The 22,518-nt window shown below is 41.5% G+C and overlaps 1 protein-coding gene across 6 annotated transcripts in view; it reads right to left on the reverse strand.

Moving 5' to 3' along the window:
• Positions 1-3,006: 3,006 nt before the first annotated feature.
• Positions 3,007-22,518, reverse strand: part of LOC139761977 (protein phosphatase 1 regulatory subunit 14B) — a 362,773-nt gene continuing 343,261 nt past the window's right edge. For all 6 annotated transcript variants that reach the window (XM_071686722.1, XM_071686721.1, XM_071686723.1 and 3 more), the window contains 3 exons: positions 16,188-16,433; positions 13,897-14,022; positions 3,007-5,415 (listed from right to left, as the gene is read on the reverse strand). In XM_071686722.1, the coding sequence (XP_071542823.1) occupies positions 5,374-5,415; positions 13,897-14,022; positions 16,188-16,433 (414 nt within the window). In that variant the 3' untranslated portion in view covers positions 3,007-5,373. The remainder of the gene's footprint in view (positions 5,416-13,896; positions 14,023-16,187; positions 16,434-22,518) is intronic.

A 22,518-nucleotide genomic window follows, 5' to 3' on the forward strand; every position in this document is an offset into this window, starting at 1 on the left:
GGAAGCAAGCTTGTCTTTCATGTGGTTCCAGCAGATCTCATTTAGATCAAGGTCTGAGGATTTTTCATGCCACTCCAACAGTGGACAATTTTTTTTCTGATAACGAGTTCATCAACTTTCTAGCCTTATGGCAGGAGGCACTATCATGCATAAAGTGATCATACCCATTAGCCTCAGTAAAAGGAAGCAGATACTCCTATAGCACTTTCCACTCACTGTATAGTTTATAGTAAAGAAGTACAACTCTCCCCTTAACATGAAAGGAGACCCCGATTGCCACATTATCTAGGTGTTCCACCGTCTTCACTGTGAAACAAGAATTTTACCAGCTGGCATTCTCCGGCCTCTTCACCCTCCCCTGCCTCAACTGTACACACTTGAAGGAACTTTCATTGGAAAACATCACCTTACTACACTTGCTCATTCCAGTCTTTGTATTTCGTTGCAAAGGAGAGTTGCTTGCACTTCATTTCCTTTGGAAACTAGGGTTTATTAGCTGGCATGGAAGGAACATGAAAAGTCCTCTTGCTCCTCTTGCAGGTTCTTTGAGACATTTCCTAGAAGTTTTAGATTGCTTTTCTTGAGTTCAGCAGACGAAATGTGGAGTTGCTTTAATACTTCTTATCTTAGGTTATCTGTAGGTCTAGAAGTCTTCCTTGGCTACCAGGGATAGGTTTAGGAGGTGGGATGATGTTGTCAGGGAACCCCAAGCTCTGGTAAGCATCCACCTGATTGTGCATTCTGAGCTCCCATTGCACCTAGAAATTTTGTGATTAACAAATAATATTTTCTTGCTTTCAGGTGAGATTTTGGGCTTTCTGCTCTTTAAAGGGGTAAGAGTCAGTCATCTGGAAGCACTGGTGGAAGGAGTATAGCATGCAGAAGTAAAATTCCCAAAATGAAGTGGCAACCAGGAGTAAAGAACATCCTTCCCTAGAGATTGCTAGGGATACAGTGAGGTGGGTTACTTAATGGTGTTAACAGTAAACCTTAGCTGTGCTGCCCTTGAAAATAGATGGGGATAGACAGGATTTTCCCTCAAAGGCTCGGTACTCTGTTCTTGATGCAACCTTACTAAAGCAGGAAATTGCCAATATGTATGAATTTTTTTTTTTTTGTGGACACATTATGTTGGAGTTGGAAAAGAAAGGACTGTAAAAAATATGTCACTACTGATGCATTGGGGTTAGAAGTTAGGAGAGAGGAGGAGGAAGTGAGAAGAGCGGTAATGCTCTTATTTATTTTTTTTTATTTTGCTTTGTCGCTGTCTCCTGCGTTTGCGAGGTAGCGCAAGGAAACAGACGAAAGAAATGGCCCAACCCACCCCCATACACATGTATATACATACACATCCACACACGCAAATATACATACCTATACATCTCAATGTACACATATATATACACACACAGACACATACATATATACCCATGCACACAATTCACACTGTCTGCCTTTATTCATTCCCATTGCCACCTTGCCCCACATGGAATACCATCCCCCTCCCCCCTCATGTGTGCAAGGTAGCGCTAGGAAAAGACAACAAAGGCCCCATTCGTTCACACGAATCTCAAAAAATAGAAAAGCTGGGGGTTATAGCTAGAATGGTCACGATGCAGTGAGGCTACAGGTGAGGAGAGAGGAGGAGGAAGTGAGAAGAGCAATAATGCTCTTAAACAATAGAAAAGCTGCAGGGTACAGCTAGAGTGGTGAGTGCGATGGTCAAGAATGGAGGTGAAATTGCTCTTTAAGAGCATGGAAAAGTGGTCATATGACTGATGGCTGGATGACAGCAGCTTTTCCATTTTTTAAGAGCATTATTATTATTTTCACTTCTTTCTCTTTACTTATGCTTCCACAGCTCAAACTTGGTCCAAGCTACTGAGTTGGGTTATTAATTGTCCAAGATGTTGAAGCCATAGTCTGTAGGCCCATGTAACCATCACAGCTTGTTTGGTCTCTAGTACACTGTGTAAATACTTATTCAGGGCCTTTCTAAATTTCTTTATGCATCATCCCAATATGTTGAACAGTCTTAGGTCCCAGATGTTCATTCTATTTTCTTTTTTTATCATGCCTTTTGACTTTAGGGGTATTATTATATAATCTTCCATTCCTGTCTTGTGAATTGGGAATTCTTTTTGAGTGTAGGTTGGGACCATGCCTTCTAGGATTTTCAAAGTGTAATATAATGGGGAGGGGGTTGTTATTCCATGTGTGGCGAGGTGGCGATGGGAATGAATAAAGGCAGACAGTATGAATTATGTACATGTGTATATATGTATATGTCTGTGTGTGTATATATATGTATACATTGAGATGTATAGGTATGTATATTTGCGAGTGTGGACGTGTATGTATATACATACATGTGTATATGGGTGGGTTAGGCAGTTCTTTCGTCTGTTTCCTTGTGCTACCTCGCTAACGCGGGAGACAGCGACAAAGCAAAATAAATAAATATAAATAACCTTCAATCAGTATTGAAGTAAACGCCCAGAAGTGCAATTCTGTAGTATTGTGTTTACCAGCAGGCTTATTATACTGATACTCTCTGTAAACACTTTCAGATATGACAAGGGTAAGTAATGCAATAATTCAGGAGGATTGCATCAAAGCCAATTTTAGTATATTCACCATTTCTTCGGTAGCTAAGTTATTGGGTATGCTTGTTCCTGAGACAAAGTGAGCCCATATGCTGGCAGCACTTTAAGAATACCTGACCAAATGTTCATGAGCCAGTATTCCTTTGTGCAATTTCTATTGGGGTTAAATAATTTTATACAGAAACTCATGCTTGCTAACAGTAATCTGGACTGTTTAAACAGGTTAATTGCTTGAATACATGTAAGAAGCTGAGAAATAACACCTACAAAGTAATCAGCAAAATCTATAGGACTTTATTATTTCATTTTACATTATCATTGCTCAAAAGACAGAAATATAATTGGTAACCATGAAAAATAGAGTAGAGGATATGAATATAATCATAGAAAAAAATTCGCAGACATTTATTTAGCTTTATTGTCTCTCTCAAACATTGGGCCAGACACCCGTAATTCACTGCAACATTGTTCATGCATGACATAATGCTTTCAAACGTATTCTCTAAAAATGGGTAAAGAAACTTGTGCATCTAAGTAAGCAATAAGAAAACACACTCTCCAAGAAGTCAGCTTCTTGAGAGTACACTGTATTGTCACATTCATAGATCATTATTGTCTATTCACTAGAAAATAAAAAAATTTCAGACTACTGTACAAATATATACTTCAATTCTTTACCCAAAAAAATAATAAAAAAGTTTTTAAAGAATAAAACTCTTAATTGAATGTTGCAACTTATTCACAATTTGAATAAAAATAACAGCATAATATTCATGCTGTATGAGGCAAACTAAAGATGAGATCCTTAAACTAGAGGTTTTGTTTGTTTTCAAACAGTCAGTTTTGCACATCACAACATAAAAAATTATGTAACAGCTAGCCTGATATACAGTTAGATTATGTACTTACTCTTTAAAGAAAGACATTAAATATCTTGCATTTATGAAACAAGTAGTTTGAATGTTCTTGCCTCGGGAGACTGTGGCCCAAGTAAGAGACAAGTTTATCTGAAATATGATCATTCATTCTGAGACTCGAATAGAATGTCAATAAAGCTGCTTTTCCTCAGTAATGTAAAAAACAGGAGAATAAGAATTACTACATTGACATCTAAGTCTCAAAATATATTTTGATATCACTTCACTTCCAATCATACAACTCTGCATGCCGTTCTCGGTAATTTTGGTCTTGCATTAATTCTGAATTTATACTGGCTAACTTTTTTGAGTCACGAATATGAAACTGACAATCATGGAAGTATTTACTAGCTACATTTCTGCTATAATCTCCTAGCACTTCAAGCCTTACTACTCCAATTCTTACCATGCAGTAGGCAAGACGACCTGAAGTAATTTGTGCCGGAAATTCACTGTGATGGGACGTTTAGATATAACAATGGATGGGGGTTTTAAGCTTGTTTTTTCTATCTGCAACTTATGAGAAAATTTGCCTACTTGAAACCATTTCTAAAGTGCAGGTTACTAACAGCACTGAAGTAATATATGAAAGTTGTCTAGCATCAATACTGACAAGATTAATGGAAAAACAGATCAATATAAATATTGGATTACAAACAAACAAATGTCACTAAATGCACACAATATGTTGTCATTAACACCTGACAGCTTGTAACAGATTTCTCTTCTCATAAGTAAACTTCATCAAATAAAACTGTGGAGGGTGATCAATATGTAAAAATGCTAATTGCAATTCATAACTGCCTATGAACTAAGGAAGACATTAACACACTAAACTAAAGTGAAAAATTAAAAGATACGAGTGACAAAGGTTCTTGTACTAGCTTTCAATATGAAGGTAAAACTATTTCTTTTACAGAGAAGCACCAGTCTAGGGAAGTGCTCTAATTAGGGACATTTTTTTCCACCTTCTGCATAAGTAATTCAAATACTCGTTTTCTCGAGAGATCTCTTGGTAATAATAAATACATTTTGATACAAAAGGGTTTTATACATGATGAAATTAAATATAGTGTGTGAAGAGTGTTAAGAAGCATGGCCGTAAGTTAAGCACTCCCCTATAACATCCTTTTAGTTTTATAACAACTAAACCATAGCTTTCATTATGATTCCATATCTCACACATACTTTGGGAGTGACTGTTAAACATTACCATAATTAATATTAGTAAACTGAGGGATGATTTTTTTCAGTTAATGCCAAAGACTAGCTACATTATCTATATATCTTATTACCGGCCTACACCACTTTCCCTATACTAAACATTTTGATGATTTTTTTATACATGAACAGGCCAAAATATCAATAACAGATAGTTACTAGTTAATGGAAAAATAGAAAAGTATTAAAGTCAATTCCATTCATTGATGGCTCCTATGATCAATATCTGATGCTGAAATGAACAGTCACTGAATGAGCAATGCACAGTTGTACCCAAGATATAAAGTACTTGTATACAACAACCACTGAGATTATCTTCCATATGAAATCTTAGTTCATTCTAGCTTCAGTACTCCAAGGATCCATCCAATCTGCTCACTCTTCAAGATTACCAGAGTTGCATCACAGTCTTGTTGGACGACAGATATCATCACATGAAGTCATCCTAATGTATATTCACTCTGAAATACTGTTCCATATCTTGTCATTTACTGAATTTCCATTACAAGCACTAAAAAAGCTCACTTTGGACACCAAACAGAGGATTATTTCCTCTAAAGTTAATAAAACCCAGGATGTTGATGGAGCCACAAGCACACATGAAACACACAAGTTATGTCTCTAGTTCCTTACAGAGTTGTTGCTCGCTCCAATAATTCATCAATGAATTTCTGAAAAGTAAAAGAAAAGAAGCAATGTATTCATCACAAAAGTAATGCAACATTTATGAGTACATGTGTAAACCAGTTGAACTATGTAACTGCAGTCCAGTCTCCTACAATCTTTCATTCAAGTTTACACTGTTCTACAATACAGTATATGTGGTGATAATTTTTCCAATGGCCTTTTTCATTCTAATTATGAATGCTGTTATATAGTATCCATATGAAAATACTTCATGACTGATCAAATATCTAAAATTTCTTATTTATCTTAACCCTCTAAGTGTGACCACTGAATATGTCGGACTGAACATTCATAACTCGTTATTGTGATATTTGGATTTGCACCACGACATCACTTAGGAACACCCCTGCAACACTGAAACAATCACCACACCAGCATGGGTGCTACCAGGCATATGCTATGCCAGATTTCACTGATCCAGTGGTGGATGTGGTCTTCAACTCTTTGTTTTGAATTTATTTTATTTCTATATGTGCAAATTACGCATGATTTTATTTTTTGGTGGATAACTGACACTATTTGAGAATAGGCTGAAAATTGATTTGATATTTATGATATTGTGTAGCTATTGGAAAACACTCAAGTTACATAAAAGCATAATCTCCCATTATATCGAAATCATCTTTTCAGTAGAAACTTAGCAAACTACTGTTGTAAGGTATGGGAACATATAATACCAACTGGTGTCACTGTTCTAAGAGGTGATGAATTACTGTACTGCTAAAGACCAACTGGTGTCACTGTTCTAAGAGGTGATACATTACTGTACTGCTAAAGATTATTCATTCACTTTTCAAGTATGGACATTTAAGGAAAAATTGATTGAGGTCCTGTATCACAAAGTCATTTCTCTTTAGCTCTGTATAAAGACTAATATCTGACCTAATACTATGTAGGTTAGATTAGTATTTTTTTTTTCTTTTTTTTTTTTGCCGCTGTCTCCCGCGTTTGTGAGGTAGCGCAAGGAAACAGATGAAAGAAACGGCCCAACCCACCCCCATACACATGTATATACATACGTCCACACACGCAAATATACATACCTACACAACTTTCCATGGTTTACCCCAGACGCTTCACATGCCTTGATTCAATCCACTGACAGCACGTCAACCCCGGTATACCACATCGCTCCAATTCACTCTATTCCTTGCCCTCCTTTCACCCTCCTGCATGTTCAGGCCCCGATCACACAAAATCTTTTTCACTCCATCCTTCCACCTCCAATTTGGTCTCCCTCTTCTCCTCGTTCCCTCCACCTCCGACACATATATCCTCTTGGTCAATCTTTCCTCACTCATTCTCTCCATGTGCCCAAACCATTTCAAAACACCCTCTTCTGCTCTCTCAACTACGCTCTTTTTATTTCCACACATCTCTCTTACCCTTACGTTACTTACTCGATCAAACCACCTCACACCACACATTGTCCTCAAACATCTCATTTCCAGCACATCCATCCTCCTGCGCACAACTCTATCCATAGCCCACGCCTCGCAACCATACAACATTGTTGGAACCACTATTCCTTCAAACATACCCATTTTTGCTTTCCGAGATAATGTTCTCGACTTCCACACATTCTTCAAGGCTCCCAGAATTTTCGCCCCCTCCCCCACCCTATGATCCATTTCCGCTTCCATGGTTCCATCTGCTGCCAGATCCACTCCCAGATATCTAAAACACTTCACTTCCTCCAGTTTTTCTCCATTCAGACTCACCTCCCAATTGACTTGACCCTCAACCCTACTGTACCTAATAACCTTGCTCTTATTCACATTTACTCTTAACTTTCTTCTTTCACACACTTTACCAAACTCAGTCACCAGCTTCTGCAGTTTCTCACATGAATCAGCCACCAGCGCTGTATCATCAGCGAACAACAACTGACTCACTTCCTAAGCTCTCTCATCCAAAACAGACTTCATACTTGCCCCTCTTTCCAAAACTCTTGCATTCACCTCCCTAACAACCCCATCCATAAACAAATTAAACAACCATGGAGACATCACACACCCCTGCCGCAAACCTACATTCACTGAGAACCAATCACTTTCCTCTCTTCCTACACGTACACATGCCTTACATCCTCGATAAAAACTTTTCACTGCTTCTAACAACTTGCCTCCCACACCATATATTCTTAATACCTTCCACAGAGCATCTCTATCAACTCTATCATATGCCTTCTCCAGATCCATAAATGCTACATACAAATCCATTTGCTTTTCTAAGTATTTCTCATATACATTCTTCAAAGCAAACACCTGATCCACACATCCTCTACCACTTCTGAAACCACACTGCTCTTCCCCAATCTGATGCTCTGTACATGCCTTCACCCTCTCAATCAATACCCTTCCATATAATTTATCAGGAATACTCAACAAACTTATACCTCTGTAATTTGAGCACTCACTCTTATCCCCTTTGCCTTTGTACAATGGCACTATGCACGCATTCCGCCAATCCTCAGGCACCTCACCATGAGTCATACATACATTAAATAACCTTACCAACCAGTCAACAATACAGTCACCCCCTTTTTTAATAAATTCCACTGCAATACCATCCAAACCTGCTGCCTTGCCGGCTTTCATCTTCCGCAAAGCTTTTACTACCTCTTCTCTGTTTACCAAATCATTTTCCCTAACCCTCTCACTTTGCACACCACCTCGACCAAAACACTGTATATCTGCCACTCTATCATCAAACACATTCAACAAACCTTCAAAATACTCACTCCATCACCTTCTCACATCACCACTACTTGTTATCACCTCCCCATTTGCGCCCTTCACTGAAGTTCCCATTTGCTCCCTTGTCTTACGCACTTTATTTACCTCCTTCCAGAACATCTTTTTATTCTCCCTAAAATTTACTGATACTCTCTCACCCCAACTCTCATTTGCCCTTTTTTTCACCTCTTGCACCTTTCTCTTGACCTCCTGTCTCTTTCTTTTATACATCTCCCACTCAATTGCATTTTTTCCCTGCAAGAATCGTCCAAATGCCTCTATCTTCTCTTTCACCAATAATCTTACTTCTTCATCCCACCACTCACTACCCTTTCTAATCAACCCACCTCCCACTCTTCTCATGCCACAAGCATCTTTTGCGCAATCCATCACTGATTCCCTAAATACATCCCATTCCTCCCCCACTCCCCTTACTTCCATTGTTCTCACCTTTTTCCATTCTGTACTCAGTCTCTCCTGGTATTTATTTTCATATTTATTTTACTTTGTCGCTGTCTCCCACATTAGTGAGGTAGCACAAGGAAACAGACGAAAGAATGGCCCAACCCACCCACATACACATGTATATACATACAAGCCCACACATGCACATATACATACCAATACATTTCAATGTATACATACCAATACATTTCAACATATACATACATATACATACACAGACATATACATATATACACATGTACATATTCATACTTGCTGCCTTCATCCATTCCCATCGCCACCCCACCACACATGAAATGGCACCCCCCTCCCCCTACGTGTGCGTGCAAGGTTGTGCTAGGAAAAGACAACAAAGGCCACACTCATTCACACTTAGTCTCTAGCTGTCATGTGTAATGCACCAAAACTACAGCTCCCGTTCCACATCCAGGCCCCACAAAACTTTCCATTGTTTACTTCATACACTTCACATGCCCTAGTTCAATCCATTGACAGCACGTTGACCCCAGTATATCACATCATTCCAATTCTCTATTCCTTGCATGCCTTTCACCCTCCTCTATGTTCAGGCACCGATCGCTCAAAATCTTTTTCACTCCATCCTTCCACCTCCAATTTGGTCTCTCACTTCTCATCGTTCCCTCCACCTTTGACACATATATCCTCTTTGTCAGTCTTTCCTCACTCATTCTCTCCATGTGACCAAACCATTTCAATACACCCTCTTCTGCTCTCTCAACCACTCTTTTTATTACCACACATCTCTCTTACCCATTCATTTCAAACCACCTCAAACCATATATTGTCCTCAAACATCTCATTTCCAACACATCCACCCTCCTCCACACAACCCTATCTATAGCCCATGCCATACAAGCATATAACATTGTTGGAACCACTGTTCCTTCAAACATACCCATTTTTGCTCTCCGAGATAATGTTCTCGCCTTCCACACAATCTTAAATGCTCCCAGAACCTTCGCCCCCTCCCCCACCCTGTGAGTCATTTCTGCTTCCATGGTTCCATCTGCTGCTAAATCCACTCCCAGATATCTAAAACATTTCACTTCCACCAGTTTTTCTCCATTCAAACTTTATTATTCATTTATTTATTTTGCTTTGTCGCTGTCTCCCGTGTTAGCAAGGTAGCGCAAGGAAACAGATGAAAGAAAGGCCCAACCCACCCACATACACATGTATATACATACACATCCACACACGCAAATATAAATACCTATACATATTCCCTGGGGATAGGGGAGAAAGAATACTTCCCACGTATTCCCTGCGTGTCGTAGAAGGCGACTAAAAGGGAAGGGAGCGGGGGGCTGGAAATCTCCCCTCTCGTTTTTTTTTTTTTTTTTTAATTTTCCAAAAGAAGGAACAGAGAAGAGGTCCAGGTGAGGATATTCCCTCAAAGGCCCAGTCCTCTGTTCTTAACGCTACCTCGCTATCGCGGGAAATAGCGAATAGTATGAAAAAAAAACAAACAAAAAAAACATCTCAATGTATACATATATATACACACAGACATATACATATATACACATGTACATAATTCATACTGTCTGCCTTTATTCATTCCCATCGCCACCTCGCCACATGAAATAACAACCCCCTCCCCCCCACGTGTGCGAGGTAGCGCTAGGAAAAGACAACAAAGGCCCCATTCGTTCACACTTAATCTCTAGCTGTTATGTAATAATGCACCAAAACCACAGCTCCCTTTCCTCATCCAGGCCCCACAGAACTTTCCATGGTTTACCCCAGATGCTTCACATGCCCTGGTTCAATCCATTGACAGCACGTTGACCCTGGTATACCATATCGTTCCAATTCACTCTATTCCTCGCACGCCTTTCACCCTCCTGCACGTTCAGGCCTCGATCACTCAAAATCTTTTTCACTCCATCTTTCCACCTCCAATTTGGTCTCCCACTTCTCCTCGTTCCCTCCACCTTTGACACATATATCCTCTTGGTCAATCTTTTCTCACTCATTCTCTCCATGTGACCAAACCATTTCAAAACACCCTCTTCTGCTCTCTCAACCACACTCTTTTATTACCACACATCTCTCTTACCCTATTACTACTTACTCGATCAAACCACCTCACACCACATATTGTCCTCAAACATCTCATTTCCAGCACATCCACCCTCCTGCGCACAACTCTATCCATAGCCCACGCCTCGCAACCATACAACATTGTTGGAACCACTATTCCTTCAAACATACCCATTTTTGCTTTCCGAGATAATGTTCTCGACTTCCACACATTCTTCAAGGCTCCCAGAATTTTCACCCCCTCCCCCACCCTATGATTCACTTCCATGGTTCCATCCTCTGCCAAATCCACTCCTAGATATCTAAAACACTTCACTTCCTCCAGTTTTTCTCCATTCAAACTTTCCTCCCAGTTGACTTGACCCTCAACCCTACTGTACCTAATAACCTTGCTCTTATTCATATTTACTCTCAACTTTCTTCTTTCACACACTTTACCAAACTCAGTCACCAGCTTCTGCAGTTTCTTACATGAATCAGCCACCAGCGCTGTATCATTAGCGAATAACAACTGACTCACTTCCCAAGCTCTCTCATCCACAACAGACTGCATCTTGCCCCTCTCTCCAAAACTCTTGCATTCACCTTCCTAACAACCCTATCCATAAACAAATTAAACAACCATGGAGACATCACACACCCCTGCTGCAAACCTACATTCACTGAGAACCAATCACTTTCCTCTCTTCCTACACGTACACATGCCTTACATCCTCGATAAAAACTTTTCACTGCTTCTAACAACTTGCCTCCCACACCATATATTCTTAATACCTTCCACAGAGCATCTCTATCAACTCTATCATATGCCTTCTCCAGATCCATAAATGCTACATACAAATCCATGTGCTTTTCTAAGTATTTCTCACATACATTCTTCAAAGCAAACACCTGATCCACACATCCTCTACCACTTCTGAAACCACACTGCTCTTCCCCAATCTGATGCTCACAGAGCATGCCTTCACCCTCTCAATCAATACCTTCCCATATAATTATAATTTCCCAGGAATACTCAACAAAACAAACTTGTACCTCTATCCATTCAAACTTACCTCCCAATTAACTTGTCCCTCAACCCTACTGAATCTAATACCCTTGCTCTTATTCACATTTACTCTCAGCTTTCTTCTTTCACAAACTTTACCAAAGTCAGTCATCAACTTCTGCAGTTTTTCACCCAAATCAGCCACCAGCGCTGTATCATCAGCAAACAACAAGTAACTCGCTTCCCAAGCCCTTTCATCCACAACAGACTGCATACTTGCCCCTCGCTCTTGCATTCACCTCCCTTCCAACCCCATCCATAAACTTATTAAACAACCAAGATTGGTAAGTTAATCAATTCAAAATATGGAAACCTTCACACATCAAATGATATGCAAAGGTATTCCCTGCCTGTCATAGAAGGTGACTAAGACAGGCGGGAATGGGTGGCTGGAAATCCTCCCTTCCTGTATTATTTTCCAAAAAAAGGAACAGAGCACAAAGCTAAGTGAGGAATTTTCCCTCTAAGGCTCCTTCATCTGTTCTTGTTGCTACCTTGCTCATGTGGGAAATGGCAAGCATGAAAAAAAAAATATATAAATATTTTTTTCATAAAGATTCGCCATTTCTCATGTTAGCAAGGTAGCGTTAAGAACAGAGGACTGAGCCTTAGAGAGAAAATCCTCACTTGGCCCCCTTCTCTGTTCCTTCTTTTGGAAAAATAAAAACTGTAAGGTAGGATTTCCTAACCTAACCTATCCATTCACATATATATACACAGATGCCCATACACACACATATACATACACAGACATACATATATACATATGTACATTTTCATACTCACTGGCCTTCATCCATTCGTGTTGCTACCCCACCACATAGGAAATAGCGTACCCCCCCTTCAGCGAGGTAGCACCAGGAAAGGACAAAAAAAAGCCACATTTGTTCACACTCAGTCTCTAGCTGTCATGTGTAATGCACTGAAACCACAGCTCCCTATCCACATATCCAGGCCCTACAGACCTTTCTATGGTTTACCCCAGACGCTTCACATGCCCTGGTTCAGTCCATTGACAGCATATCAACCACAGTATACCACATCGTTCCATTTCACTCTATTCCTTGCACGCCTTTCACCCTCCTGTATGTTCTGGCCCTGATTGCTCAAAATCTTTTTCTCTCCATCCTTCCAAATCCAATTTAGTCTCCCACTTCTCCTTATCCCCTCCACCTCTGACACATATATCCTCTTTGTCAATCTTTCCTTACTCATTCTCTCTATATGTCCAAACCATTTCAACACACCCACTTCTGCTCTCTCAACCAAACTCTTTTGTAAGCACACATCTCTCTTACTGTTCCATGACTTACTCCATCAAACCACCTCACACCACATACTGTCCTTAAACATTTCATTTCTGACACATCCACCCTCCTCTGTACAACTCTATCTATAGCCCATGCCTCGCAACCATATAACATTGTTGGAACTACTATTTCTTCACACATACTCATTTTTGCTCTCCGAGATAACGTTGTCTCCTTCCACACATTCTTTATCTCTTCAAGAACCTTCGCTCCCTCCCCCACCCTGTCACTCACTTCTGCTTCTATGGTTCCATCTGCTGCTAAGTCCACTCCCAGATACCTAAAACACTTCACTTCCTCCAATTTTTCTCCATTCAAACTTACATCCCAATCAACTCAACCCTACTGAATCTAATAACCTTGCTCTTATTCTCATTTACTCTCGGCTTTCTCCTTTCACACACTTTTCCAAACTCTGTCACCAACCTCTGCAGTTTCTCATCCGAATCAGCCACTAGAGCTGTATCATCAACGAACAACAACTGACTCACTTCCCAGGCTCTCTCATCCACAACAGACTGCAAACTTGCCCCTCTCTTTAATATACAGAAAATGTTAGAGACAGTAGGTAATTGGAGTAACAGAATGAGACAACCTGGCTACCCAACAGAACTGCAATACAGTAAATTCTGATACAGTATATATTTGATTTCTTGTTTACTTTAACATAAAGCTATGCAGTAAAACATGATTTATGTAGAAAATTAATGATTTTCATTTTCAAACTTCCTTAGCTTAAAGAGAAGTGCAGGACTTCTGTCACCTTATAAATTACAATACAAAATTTTCAGATTTAAGATTTTTTCTTAGTTACTATCTAGGAAACCATTTACTTACCTCCACTTTATCCTTAGATTGTTTGCAGTCAGCCAAAGACTCCCATAAATACTTCTTACGCTTTAATTCACCCTCAACGTCGAGTAATTCATCAAGGTCTAGCTCCTTCTCCTCATTTTTACCCTCCTGTAAGAATATATTCACATTATATTTTAGAATGGTTCCCATAGTTCTAATAAGTCAAATACTCTACACCACATCAGCAAGTTAAATTTATTATAACTCCAGCACTGGCTCCATCACAAGCCTTTTATAGTTTTATGTGACTGAGTGTTCCAAATCTCATTGTTTTTGTTACAATAAAGTATCATGTTTGGTAATGTATTTTCTCTTCTTTTTCTGATGTCAATATTGACACATTAATTCTTATTATGCATATTTCCCATGACACAAATATATGAAAGTTCCATCTGTAATAGTGTCATACTATATTTTCCCATAATGAGTGCCATATCATAGTACTCTGTGTTGGCAGAGTTCTGCTCAATGTCATAGTTTACTCAGAGGGTTCCACTATGGTAATTCAACCTGTGTCCAGTTGTGGTGTCTCCTGCCTGAGTGTCACCATGATGGTGTCAGGTGTGTCATGATCAGAGTCTTCTGTATCAAGACCACCATGGGAGTGCTAGTAGTGCTACACCTGGCACTGCTACCTCATGATAAGGCCACAATCTAGTGCTGTCTGGTAATGAATGCCACCATGATAGGACCAATTATGCCACAATCTGTGTCAGGGGACCTACCATGCGAGTCACATTAAGGCACTATTTGACGTGCTATGCAGAGCAGTGCCATCAACTGTGGCAGTAATACTGTCAGTGGTATAACACTGATAGTGCACTGATATCACAAAGACAGTGCTAGTGGTATTAGAGTGTGATATCAGTACCATTGCCAGTGGTATCAAAGCCAATGATATCACTGAAAATGCCAGTGGTATCGTAATGTCAATGGTAATACAATGTGAATGCCAGTGGTAATATAGTGACAATGCCAGTGACATCACAGTCACAGTATTGATGGTAACAATAAGTCATATCACAGTGACAATGATAACACAGTGACATTGCTAGGGGTATCAAACTGACAGTGCCAATGACAACACAGTGACAGTATCCGTGGTATTTCAATGACTGCCAGTGGCAACACAGTGACAATGCCAGTGATATCACTGACTGTGGTCAGTGGTATCTAAATGACAGAGTGCCAGTGGTAACACAACAACATTGCCAATGGTATCACAGTGATCATACCAGTGATATCACAGTCACAGTATCAGTGATAATACAATGACAGTGACAATGCCAGCGGTAACACTGGCAATGCCAGTGACATCAAAGTGATAGGGGTCAGTTGTATCTCAGTGACATTACCAATGGTATCACAATGGCAGTGTCAATGGCTACTATGACAATGCCAGTGGTGTGATAATGACTATGCCAGAGGTATGACAAGAACAGGAGCAATGGTATGACACCGAGCCAATGATACCATTGTTACAATGGTATGACTGACCGAGCCAATGGTACCATTCTGTCACAATGACACTACTGGCAGTGTCATGTTCAGCACTCGTGACTCTTCCTATGACAGGCCAGACATAGCATTAACGGTGATGCTCTCCAGAGTGCTATACTGTTGCCTCAAGTTAGTGAACATCCGCAGCTGTGTCTGTGGCGCTACATGTCCCTAAGCTTATGTCTCGTAGATCCGTCATGGCGCACAATCCCGGACGAGTTGAGGCCCAGCCCACTTACGGAGGTCATAAAAGCGTCACAAGTTTCAGGTCCATTAGCCCAGGAGAGTCAGTGGGTCAATAGAGGACTCGCATTAAACTGAAGGCCGAGCGAACACACTGCTGGCTGGACGGGAGCCAACGCTCCGTCCTTGTATAACCCGGAACGGTCGGGTAGGGGGCAGGGAAGGCCATCATGAACACTGGACAGTTAAAATATACTGAAAAAATACTGAAATATGATACCCGTGGTTCCCTAAGAGGTGGGAGATAACGCTGGTGTCACTATAGGGTCATGATGTCTCAGGCTGAAGTGTTTACGCAATTTCCAACTGCGGTGGAACCCTTCAATCATGAGGGCGACCACCACCATCAGCAACCACTCACACTCAATACCTCTTCTATAAACCTGTATCCAGCCTGGGTTCTTTAGCGTCTCTTCTTCGTTATACTGAGTTAATGATGATTTTCTTTGTCAGACATACGGAGAAGGAGGAGATACAAAGGTAAACGAGGGACCATAAATACAGGGAGAGGGAGGTACACAGATACTCACCGGTGAAGGGTAGAGGGTCTGTAGTTGGTCGAACATCCACATCTCTACTCCCAGCCGCTTCCTGATGAGGGACATCTGGTGGGCGCCGTACTTGGCTGTGAGGTACTTCTCCTTGCGTTCCTTCACCTCCCCGATCTGGGCGAACTCCACGTGCAGGTTGCCCCTAGGAGGGCCCCGCCCCCGGTCTGGGGAACCGCCCACGGGTCGCCCTGACGTGTACGAAGCCACGCCCACTTCCATGCCGCTCTGCCAAGAGAGGACATAAATGAAATATAACAATCACATAAAGAATAGTTGTGGAGACTTTTAAGATGGTCAATGAATGCTCAACATCAACTTAAAAGACAATAATTAGGGCTCATTCAGTACCGTAAATATTAAACTCACAGCATGGTGGTAGTTTAAGTTTGTAAGAATTTATCTTTTTTCCATACTCTGTAAATTCAGGTTAGTACAGGTGACAAAAGAGAAATACTGGCTTCATGATATAGCGGTCATCATTAACCTTTGTGATATAATGCGCGCAACGTAAGATTTCATTTCCCCTGAGAAAAACGAAATATTTAAGGTCAAGAATAACGATTCTCTCATCAATAGTTATCAGTGATAAGAAGATAACGCCAATACTGATAACGGACTCCAACAGCTGAAGAGAACAGGAGGCAACAGGACAGGAGGTCTTCTATCCCCACAGCTCGGTCTGCGACTAAGCTGTCCTGTTGCTCCTCTGCTCAATCATGTTATTGCTTCAAGGCTCCGGCCGGTAAGCGTATGTAACTAAGTTTAACGTTCTTAAAACCTCATTTCTTCCAAAATCTCTATAAAACTCCTAACAATTTCCTAATCTGCTCTGATGGCTCTGTGATTCTACCTACCAACGAATATACTATAGGTCTACGTTCTCACAGTAGAGTCTAAATTCGATGCACTTGCCCTACGCCAAACTTTATTCTCGTTTACTAACTTCTAGTAATATATTGCTTAGACTTCTACACTCTAGAGTTAGTTGCTTTCATACCTTTAAGTTATACCCTGAAGTCAATTACTGTATGGCCACTGGCAAATCAACAATGATGTCTTTCCCGATAAAGTTAGGAGCCATTTCTAAAAGGCAAGCTCCCCATCATCACAAAACATCTAAAGGCGTCTTCCTTATCTATTCTATCTATTTTCTAATTCAAGGCGCCATGTATTAAGATGTTTTGGGACTTTTACTTGGGTAGAGTGATAGCGTGATGTGATGAAATGGATCATTGATAAGTTGTGAAAGGTGAGAAAAGGTAATGATTAAGGGAACAGACAAGGTACATTTGCAGGAGTTGAACGAGAAAAACAGTAAAGGGAATACATCAGAGAGACAGAGATGTCAGGGAGTGACATCAGAGATACACCTGTGGTACCAATAAATGAGGACAACGAAATGAAGAAATAGAACATTTACGAAGACGGAAACTATAAAAATCCTAGAGTATGTATATACTGTGCATTGATATGCATACTCAGCTGGTCTGGTAGATCGTTTGGGGTACAATGTAGCATTCAGAACTCTTAAGAACATCTCGACACATTCAAAAATGAAGGCAAATGCCGCTCTAGGAATAGACAGGACATTCAACCATTCAGAAATGTTAACTCAGGACAGATGATTTTACAAATACTCTCAAGGATCATCACTGTGAGGGGCAGTACGAAGTAGACCAAGGAAAACGAACACAGGTGAACTAGAGACATTCTTTTACGCGAAAACAAAAGAAAGAAGGAAAAGGGGAGACCGTTCAGAGCAAGAGCTGATCCTCGCTAACCTGCGCAGAAACCTTGCTCCCTAACGCAACTGGGACACGCGAAACGTAACTGAACAAAGGGAAACCTTTTGGAAATTTCCCCCTGCCAGTTTGGCAGCAGCGAGAAATATGACGTCCTTCGTCCAATGCCAACATACAGGGGTGTAGACTGCAAAAAGACGACAAAATCCCTTTTATATGTGGTTTACTGAGAGAGAAATATAACATTGCTGCCTTTGCTGTAACTCACATGCCTGGCTTAAGCTGTGTGTGTGTGTGTGTGTGATATGCACTGTGTATGGAAAGGCAGTTTTACACTCGAGGGGCCTCATCTCAAGAACATTATCTACTATCATACAACTCAGACTTCATTCGTCCATTCGTCCACCAGTCACACACTAGTGTGTGTGTGTGTGTGTGTGTAAACGCAGGGGTAAGGACATATACATATATATATAAGATGGCACACATAAGTACTCACACACAAGATAACATGAACATTAAGGTCTGGATCACAGCGTATAGAGGTGTAGCAGTCCAAGAAGAATGTGTGGAGTGCGTTGTACTTTGAATATCCGCTTTACGAGAAAGAAATGGTTCAGGTCCTTAGAATGATGCTGTGGATGTGTTAGTTATCAAGAGTGTAATAATTAACTTTATTCTGGCACTACTTGATGCGAGACTATATCAAATGTATTAAGCATTCACAATACTGGAAAACACAGTATACATATGATTTCCTAGGACAGAAACCAACCACTGTGGTCAAGAATCCCACACTGAAAGTAATTCAAATGTAATAGAAAAAGGAATTAGACAAACTTTTTCTAAGCGGAAAGTGTAATAACTACAAGAAACAGTACGATACACCGCAATTCATTCTCACAAATAATGTGGACTTAATCTATGATCTCACCATTTCTAAACCCGACCACGGAAATAAATTTTAAAGATTTAATTTCAACAGGAAGCATAATTAATGTGGGCCTGAGGGCTGCGGCTTCCAACAGCTTGGTTGGGCCAGCGACCCAACCCAACAGCCTAGCCAGAGTAGTCTAGTTCCAACCCGGGCCCTGGGGTGTGTGTAGAAGCCCCCCTCCCAAGACTTCACCAGGTACATTCACCAGGTAAATGAGTTTGTCTGCAGTACAGTGGGAATCATTTTTGGTGTGCAAAACATCGGAGGAATGTGTGAAATGCTTGGACAGAATGTTTCTGTGCGCCAAAATCACACTTTTCAGACCGGGCGGCATTGCAGTATAAGTTCTTTAAAAAACGCCGAGGAATTTCTTTTTAAAAAAGAAATATATGCATTGCAGACTTGGAAGCAGTGAGGCTGTATTATTTAAAACGCAGGCGGGGGAGACTGAAATCATAATGTACACTTGGAGAATCTTGGAAGGCTGGGGTCCCATCGGCAATTAAAAACATACTCATTGGCATGAAAGGCACGGAAAATACTGCTACTGAACCAGAAATGCAATAAATATAGTAAAAGAAGCTGCAAAAATTCGGGGTCCAAAATTGTTTAATACAATGCCTGCAACCAAGGAAATCAGTGTGGACTGTCCAGTAATTTTAAAAACGCTTAAGATAAGTACCTACAAAGTGTACAAAATGAGCCAGGATGTGGTGGTTACGGAAACCTACGAGCTGCGGCCCTCAACAACCTGTTTGAGTAGAGGAGCAACTCGAAGGCTTGGTCCCTAGCAGAGCTGTGGGGGTTAAAAAAAAACCTCAGAGGTTATTGTAAGGTGTATATAAAGATAATTTCCGAGACAGCACTGTGTGGGTAGATGACCTCCCAAACCATCGTAATGTACATGTAAGGTAAGGTAAGGTGCCACACCCAGCTCTGGGGTAGAAGACCTCCCAAACCATCGTAATGTACATGTAAGGTAAGGTAAGGTGCCACACCCAGCTCTGGGGTAGAAGACCTCCCAAACCATCGTAAGGTACACGTAAGGTAAGGTAAGGTGCTACACCCAGCTGTAGGGGTAGGAGACCTCCTAAACCATCGTAAGGTATACGTAAGGTAAAGAGAGGTCCCAGACCCAGCTATGTAGGTAGAAGACCCTAAACCATTGTAAGGTATACGTAAGGTAAGGTGAGGGCCCAGACCCAGCTGTGAGAGTAAAGACCTCCGAATCCACCGTATGGTATACGTCGTATGTGGAATATTGGTAAGGTGTAATGGCATGGAGCATTGGTGTAGTATGTTGGTACTGAGTGTTGGCGTGGTATGAGGTACTGCTGTGGTGTGCAGTATTTGAGCCGTGCCAGTATGCTTTCCGTGGCGTGTTGACGTGTCAGGTGCAGTACATAGTACTCGGTGTGCCTCTCCATATTCAAGGAATCTACACCGGACAGCCACACCGAGGATAAGAATGAATGATCGATAGAAAATAATACAAGAAACAATTTGACAGATACCGAACGGTGTATAATAAGCAACTTTATGATGGCATGGAAATCTGTAGGAAACTTTCATTTGCTTCAGTTTCAGAGAACCACCGCTGTCCTTGTAAAGTTAGAACTGATAACAATCGCTCTCTTTTTGGAAACACTACTTTAAAGTAGACACTGGCACAAGAATGTCAGAGCGACGTGATGAAGTCTACTGCTATCTGGGTACAAGAAACGGAGCCAGTCCACAAGCAGCAAGGGTCAAAGTAAACTGGAGTGTTTGATGTTGGTTCAGTGCTTGCTAATCTAGTAACAGGTGTGGTTACGAGTGATCGTATCGATCCATTACATCATCATCGATTAAAGACTGATAAGACGTGAGAGTCTTGTCCGTACAATGCAGGTTTGGATTCGTCGGACAACGAGATATCCTACGCTACACATCGGGTCCAGCGATCTTGCCCTAGAGGAATTTAAAGGAATAAGAGAAAGAGTTTGCAGTCTAGGTCTGGTGTTCTTGTACTTATTTAATGGCTCAGGGGATTCAATTCCATTTGATTGTTCCTGCCCATGAATTACTACGAGTTTGGAGACACTCTTACTTGATTCTGTTCCTTGACAGTTCCAAATAGCCCACAGGAGCCGAACGATGCATCACACAAAAAACAATATGGTAGAAGGTATGGGTGCGGATGTGTGCCTGACTGCTACCGTGCATCCTATCTCCCTGGGAATTACCTCAGATGTTTCTCATCCTTTGTCTTGTCCGTCTGATCCCTAATTTATTCTTCGTGGCAGAGCTGTTTTCCCCGGTTCATTCTTGCTTCGCAATGCCGCCGCGCACTTGATTCCTCATAATCTCCAATATGGCCAGATGATGGTCTCTCACCGTCGGCGGCCATCCCCTAATCCTGGTATATAAAGACCTCTCCTGCTGAGGCCTAACGTTTTCATGCGGGTCCTGGCGGCGTTCTCCACCAGCAGCCTAGTAGGGGGGGATCATTGTGTGAGGACCACATCCACATCTTCAGCGGAGACTCAGGACTCTGCAGCGTCCCCCCGATCCAGGTTCCCCTTCGTGATGTCGCATTTGGACACAATGGGGCAAACTGAGCATTGAGCAGCTTGCATTGAGATTTCTTTGTTATTCCTTGTCTGCAGTTCCTCTGGGTCGGTAGGAAGGCCATCGCTGTATCTCCAACGCGGACAACGCTGACGCCTCCTTCAACCAGCGGGAGACCGAGTGTGGCCCCCCCTTCCTACCCTTTCTCATCACCTGACACAGCGCTCCTGCTACGTTAGGTGGGACAACACAAATGGGTCCGGAAATATGTGGAGGACAGTGTCGGGGTTACGTAAAGAGCTCGCTCTCTCGTACGTCCGCTTCAGGAGCGTCCTGCGAGTCGAGGTATGTCGTAAGGTGTCGTCGAAGTCGACATCGTCCACACCAGACATCCCAGGACGGTAACTGGAATACCTCTGTACTGCAGAGCGTGACTGGAGTTTTGCGCATTACACTACATGTGTGTGTGTGTGTGTGTGTGTGTGTGTGTGTGTGTGTAAGTGTGTGTGGTTTTTCCACTTCCGTCTAGATACCACATTTGTTGTGCTCCATCTGGTTAATATTACCCATCTTACTCGAGGTTTTGCCATCACAATTGTAGAGCCAACTTACTGTGGTGTTTTTCCAATTTACTCCGTAGATCAGAACCTTTCTGTGTGACCTCCGTGGCCCCAAATGACTCTTTGAAGTATCGGTTTGTCTAGCGTGGTCCATTCGTTAGAGCAAAACCTTTAGGGATCTCCTCCATCTAACAGAACATCTTGACTCAGTGGTTTTTAGGGATCTCGTCATCTAACAAAACATCTTGACTCAGTGGTTTTCAGGGATCCGAAGTACTGAGCTGCACCAGACCCGTGACTCTAAGTTAGATTCTCGTATCGCGTTCATGAAGATTTAGCCGGGAATTGAGGCTAATTCTACTCCTGGCCAATGTGCTTGAGGGGAGTGACGGAGACTGGCGCTTGAGGCGGGTGTCAGGGGTTGGTGCTTGAAACAAGTGTCAGTGGCTGGTGCTTGAGGCGGGTGTCAAGAGGTTGTTTCTTGAAGCAAGTGTCAGTGGTTGGTGCTTGAGGCTGGTGTC

Source organism: Panulirus ornatus, chromosome 42, assembly GCF_036320965.1.
Source record: "Panulirus ornatus isolate Po-2019 chromosome 42, ASM3632096v1, whole genome shotgun sequence".
Lineage (NCBI taxonomy): Eukaryota > Metazoa > Arthropoda > Malacostraca > Decapoda > Palinuridae > Panulirus > Panulirus ornatus.